The sequence below is a fragment of the Vigna angularis genome, chromosome 5, assembly GCF_016808095.1.
Source record: "Vigna angularis cultivar LongXiaoDou No.4 chromosome 5, ASM1680809v1, whole genome shotgun sequence".
Taxonomy (NCBI): domain Eukaryota; kingdom Viridiplantae; phylum Streptophyta; class Magnoliopsida; order Fabales; family Fabaceae; genus Vigna; species Vigna angularis.
Window position 1 is genome coordinate 29,156,919 of NC_068974.1, and position 6,237 is coordinate 29,163,155.

Genomic DNA, 6,237 nt, shown 5'->3' on the forward strand with positions numbered 1-6,237 from the left:
AGGATTATGAATTGCTTCACACTTGTGAGAACGATTGAACTATAAGATGTTAAAGCCAATATCTTACCTTTTTGTGACCACGTGCAGATGACGACATACTTCCAGGGGAAAATATACAATTTAGATGCTGTTATTTTTTAATCAGATTTAAAGTTTCACTTAGGTGATTACAGTTGATTGAAAAACAACATGAATAGGACTTATCATGTTGTATTTAAATTCTATATTTTGTCATTATGTTGAGTTACATTGTTCAATTGCAGGTTTTCTGGAAACAATAAAGGAGTTTATTGGAACAGGATCAAAATATAAAACTTACAAAAAAAATACCATGGTTTTTTAGGAATAGAATTACTCATTCTGCCCACAATGTAACACCCCTTTCATCAGAATAAACTGGTATGGTTTGCCCCAAAAAAACAGTAAGAAAGAAGAAAAAACAAACCGTTATATATCATATTCCTGTTACTATTCGAACAGCCCCCAGACATCATAAACTGGACAAAAACTTTCAGGTTCAGTACGAAGGAGCGAGAAATTCACATAAATATGAAATTTCATAAAGTTCTTCCCAAGAATATGCACTGATAGGATCTGTGTTTTGCTCCATAAAGTCAGCAAAGTTATCAGTAGCCAAATTCCCGTTACTGGCTGCTTCAGGTTCAAGTTCAGATATCATGCACAAAGCATCTCTCAATGATGTGTGCTGGGGCGATGGAGAATCACTGTCAGGAGTTTGGGAAGTAGCTAGGCAACTGTTCTGGAAACTGCTTGCAACAACTTCCCCAGATTCCTCTTGAATTGATTCTACAAGGGAGTGCTGTTTTGAGGTGGAAGCTTCAATTTTTTCATTTGTTTCTGAATTGTGTTGAAAGCGCTTCTTAAGATGTGCATGCCAGTGATTTTTTATCTCGTTATCTGATCTTCCAGGTAAGTGGGAGACAATCACTGACCACCTAGGGAATTGAAATAAATAAACACTATGGTTTATATTCACATGCAGTGAAAGAAATTATATGATGTAACTTGCGCAAAAGTCCAAGTAATACTATAAGTGCATCACATATCATATATGACAAGTTAATCGATTGATATTTATGATAATCCTCTGAAAAGTCATATGCAGCATGACCTTTCATCAGTTTAAAGGTGAATAGAAATTAAACTCATGTAACAATCATGTAATCTTGCTGTGCGTATACCTATTTCCATGAATTTGGTGCAGTTTGATAATTATCTCTTCTTCTTCATAAGTGTAGTTCCCTCTTTTGATGCCTGGCCTTAAGTAATTCATCCACCTCAATCTGCAGCTCTTTCCACACCTAGAAAGACCTGAAAACATGCTGCACAATTATATTGAATCCAAACAGTAGAATATGAACTCAATTTTCCCTTTTTGGTGCCTGACCTAATGAAGAATTTGTTGAGATTCTTGAGATAAGTAGAGTTCTTAAATTCCCCTCAGTTTAAAACAAGAATCAAATTAAGATAAATACGCCATGGATCATGTTTTTTTTTCGAAAAAGAGAGTAATATAAAGTTGTGTCCATATTTAGAAAAAGAGAAACAAACAGATAGCTTTTTTGTACCAAGTCTTGATTCAACTCATATGATCTAAATGTTTCAAAAACAAAAGTTTAAACTTTAATTAACCATCAGTTTAAACTTCCCACACTGATGTGAAAACTTAACATGAAATTAGTATTCATTCCCGAAGGTAGATAACTGATGCAGTTGTATTACCAGCAAACTTAGGCAATTGGCGCCAATTCTTGTGGCCATGTGTAGTGACATAAGAAATCAACTTCCAATCTTCTTCTGGTGTCCATGTTCCTTTTCTCAGGCCATTATTGTCACAGTAAGGGGTTCTCACCATCTTTCTCAACCTATCAAACTCTCTCTCTCACTATATATGTAACAACACTTTGAAGGTATCGTTGTTGATTCTGTGTAGGTTTGTGTGAGAGAGAGACACTTGAGAAAGAAGAGAGTTTGGCGAAAGACACTTGCAGCAAGACACTTAACCTTTATATACCATGAGAATGCGTGCAAGGAAGAATGAGGCATACATGATTGTTTTCATGCTAATAAACTAAGAAAATTGGTAACCATGGTCTTAAAATATTACTATAACTGCAATTTGTAGTCAAATTTTGATTATTTTAATTCTAATTTACACTCAAACAAAACACATCCTGCTTCCATTTCGTACAGTTGGGGTTGAGATTATTCAACAGAATAAGTGACATCTAACATTTTTCTTAGTCCGTGTGAAAAAACCTTACACGGTTGTCGTTCAGAAAGAGGTAGCAGTTAAAATATTAAATAAAGTATACTACGAAATGAAACCTAAGAAGAATGAATCAAATTGCGAAATAGCGACCCAAGTTTTGTCGTATAATTGGAAACTTGAAGCCACCTTCCTTGGTTCGAAGGGGTCGTTACCCAACCACTTAGTTGAATGTTCTTCCTCGCTTCCAGTGGATTAGATTTCAATAAAATCGCGTATCATAGTCAACTAAAAGGTTTTGGATAGATTGCAGTATCTTATAATAATTATAATATAAATTTTTATAGTAATAACACAAAAACTAATGAATTCCGTGCATCTAGATTATTCTTTAGTCAGCAGATCACGTGCATGAAACAATTGAAATTGTGCTTAGGAAGAAGAGAGGAGGAATAAGTGGAAATCTAAAATTTCTTATCTAGAAATAACATAAAATATTATATATGCAAAAGAAGGTTTATATAAAAAACAAACACTTTCTTTTTAAACAGAGAAAGAAATACTATGATAATAACTGACAAAGAAAAAAACTGATTCTTGTATAAAATAATTTTTTTGTTTATTGGATTTGTAAAATGAGATTTTTAAAACTGATGACAAAATTATACACATAAATCATGTAACAAAAGCATGTCATCTTTATTATATCAATCCCGTATAATATGTGCTAATAAAGTTTAAATATTGTGGAGTCAAATTTATAGCTGTAAACAGCATACTACATGTTGAGAATTTTTATACATTTATATATATATATATATATATATATATATATATATATATATATGATAAATTTAATTTCAATATATATAAGTTTATATTCTTTTCCATTAGTTGAAAAATAGTCTTTATATATCGGAAGTCTTCTTATTTTATGGGCTTTGACTACTGAAAGCGTGAAAACATCCTGGTTTGTGGAACTAGTATGTTCTCCTTTTCACTCTTCATTCTCAATCAGAAGAAATTAACTTGTGAATCGCCCAGCTTGTAACCCTAATCAAGAGGGTTTCGTTGGATGCATTTTGGTTTTGGTTTGAATTTAATCAGATTTTGACATACTTTTTTCTTCTTTAACATAATTATTTTTTCTTCTGTTTTCATTTTAATATTATCAATTTTCAAAGAACAAAATTCTTGTAAATTTCTGCAACAAGGAAACAGCAATTAAGAGCAATTAGATAATTAACTTTCCGAATTATACGCGCTCCGATGTACTAAACACTTACTTCCAAACTCAAGTGAGGTCACTTCCACAATATAATATGATTGTGTTTAAATCAACAATATACAAGAATTAATTAATTAATATATTACTAGGTCCCATGCATGCAGAAAATTAGTAACTTCCTTGGCTTCCAAGTCACTTTCTAGAAATGGACCTTACATAATTAGGGTATAAGTATCTTCTCTTCCATATTAATATATGATCACAATTAATCAACTTTATTCTAATTAAGAAAGCTAGTTAACGTTATTTAAGTTTAGTAATCATAATTAAAAAAAATCTTAAAGTTTTCTTTATTAAACTTTGATATAAAAAATTACTGAAAATATAATTATAATTAGTTAAAAGATATGTGTAGGATGGTAGTATTATATAAGATAAAATAGTTAAATTTATTTTTACTTGAATTTATCACTTTTTTTCTTATAATTGAGTCTTGAAAAATATTGTTGAATGTTGGAAATGCTGAAAAGAGTGAGAAATGTTTTCGTAAAAGTAGTTAAGAAATTAGGAGCTATAAAATTTATTGGTGCATCCAAGCCTCCGAAAAATTATATTTGTAATAAAAGTGGGGTGATTATATATCCAAAAACAATTTCATATTTGTTTTAATGTTTTCCAAACAATGAATTCTAGATCAATAGGGTGCAGGGATATTATGTTGCACGAAGTAATAGCCGTAGATTGACCCACCTTGCATAATAGTGGGTTTGTAGACTTAGATCAACATAATTAAAAAATATTTTAAAAATTATAATATTTTTTGTAATTTTTTAATTTTAAATTTGAGAATCTTATGAAAATCAAGTTTATAAATATTTAATACATGTATAACAATTACAAATAATACTTAAAATCTAATTATTTATTTTTTATTACAAGTAAAAAAATTTACTGTGATGCCACTTTTTTTATAGCGGTGGGAGATCAGTCCTATAAGAAATTAACTTAAAACTGAAAAAAAAAATCAATTAAAATTTAATTATACATAGTACTGATTAAAAAAAATTAATTTCAAATCCATTTATTCATTTTTTTTAATATCCCTTATTTATACTTGGTATGTCCAAACTCAAAATTAGTCGTTGCAAGTTAAGTTTACCTATTAGATTCATTCACGAAATAAAATAAAAAATCATGAAAACTCGAAGTGATTATGATCCATTAAATATGGGCAAATTCAGTTGACTTTTTTTATATTTTTTAATTAGTTGATTACGTACATTAAATTCATAAAGAATAATCTTACATTTAAAATTATGAACGAAATAACCTCGGCCAAACCCTAATATGTGTTTTGTTATTTGCATTGTTGTTGCTATTACTTTTTACGGGGGAAAATATTATTTTGATAGTAGATTGTGAATATTATTTTATCTCCTTTACAAACAAAGTAAAATTACAGTTTTCTATGTACAGAAGTCTCAAAGTTTCACACACATGAAAATATTAGAGTCAAAGTTATACTTTTCTAAATGAATTTTAAAAATCATTGCATGGTCTTTTAATAATATATAGCATTAGTTGTGTACTATATAATAATATTTTTAACTAAAAGATGACCAAATCTTTGGAAAATTTGGTGGTACAATACGTGTTTGATTTTGCACCTACCCTATCTAATATCATCAACATGTAATTAACTAGATTTCTGTATTTTAAGGTTCTTATATTTACTTTCACTCTGGGATTACAGGTTTAATTTTGTACTCTTTATTATAAGTATTTATAGTTGAACCATTTATAATAAATGATACTTAAATAACTTATAGTATTATTAAAATAATATGATAGTTTTAAAAATACTAAAAGTAAAAATAAAAATATCATTTTATTTTTATTTTATTTTCAATATACAAAATAAACATAAGATTCTGAATAACAGATATCATAGTGCTTATATTAATAAGTTATAATATTATCCACTGACAAGAACAAATTTCCGTACAAAATAAATAAAAATGATAAATTAATATAAAATTATATGGATGTAAGACATGAAAAATATAAATTGATATAAATGACTAAAGTATATACGTTGTATAACAACAAATAATTAGTTCAATATGTATATATTAACAAATATAAAGTTGTATTTATTTATTTCAATTTTTTAAATTAAATATTAAATCTATAATGAATTTCTCTTGAAATCAGCTATTATTGAATAGTATGTCGTTATCCTCTATATCTATAATCATATATAAAGAGGATACACTTTTCGGTATCTTTTTTTTTTCTAATTTTATTCTCTTTAATACTATTTTTAAAATTTAAATAATTATTCATAATAAAAATCTATTTTTTAGTTTTATCATTTTACTAAGTACTTTTTTAATTTAAATAATTATTTATTGTAAAAAAATTATTTACACTTTTATCATAACCACTTTTTCAAATTTAAATAATTACTCATAATAAAAGAATTATCTACACAATATTATTTAATATTTTTGTTTCAATAACTAAAATTTATTTTGTTTATAGTTACATTTAGAACTAATATACACTTCTTTGGTGTTCTTTCTTATTTTTCTAATTTTAGTCTTTTAATTACTATTTTAAAAATTTAAATAATGATGGATACCTATTTTATTAATATTAATATGCTATAAATGTTTTTTAAGTTCAAATTTAAATATCATTTTTAATAAATATAATTAATTATTATTTTAAAACATATTTTTTCGTATGAAATAAAAAAAATTAAGTGAATATATTT

At 27.3% G+C, this 6,237-nt stretch overlaps 1 protein-coding gene across 1 annotated transcript; it reads right to left on the reverse strand.

Moving 5' to 3' along the window:
* Nucleotides 1-338: 338 nt before the first annotated feature.
* LOC108339382 (transcription factor MYB13) lies at nucleotides 339-1,974 on the reverse strand. The gene is made up of 3 exons (XM_017576519.2): nucleotides 1,744-1,974; nucleotides 1,203-1,332; nucleotides 339-956 (listed from the first exon to the last, which is right to left on the reverse strand). Exons 1-3 carry the CDS (start codon nucleotides 1,874-1,876, stop codon nucleotides 518-520), a joined length of 702 nt encoding a protein of 233 aa, XP_017432008.1. The 5' UTR covers nucleotides 1,877-1,974; the 3' UTR covers nucleotides 339-517.
* Between the last annotated feature and the right edge of the window lie 4,263 nt (nucleotides 1,975-6,237).

Coding starts and splice junctions, on each gene's coding strand:
- LOC108339382 (XM_017576519.2), bottom strand. CDS start 1,876: ATGGTGAGAACCCCTTACTGTGACAATAATGGCCTGAGAAAAGGAACA. Junction 1,333..1,743: donor CCAATTGCCTAAGTTTGCTG/GTAATACAACTG, acceptor GCATGTTTTCAG/GTCTTTCTAGGTGTGGAAAG. Junction 957..1,202: donor CACCAAATTCATGGAAATAG/GTATACGCACAG, acceptor TCAATTCCCTAG/GTGGTCAGTGATTGTCTCCC.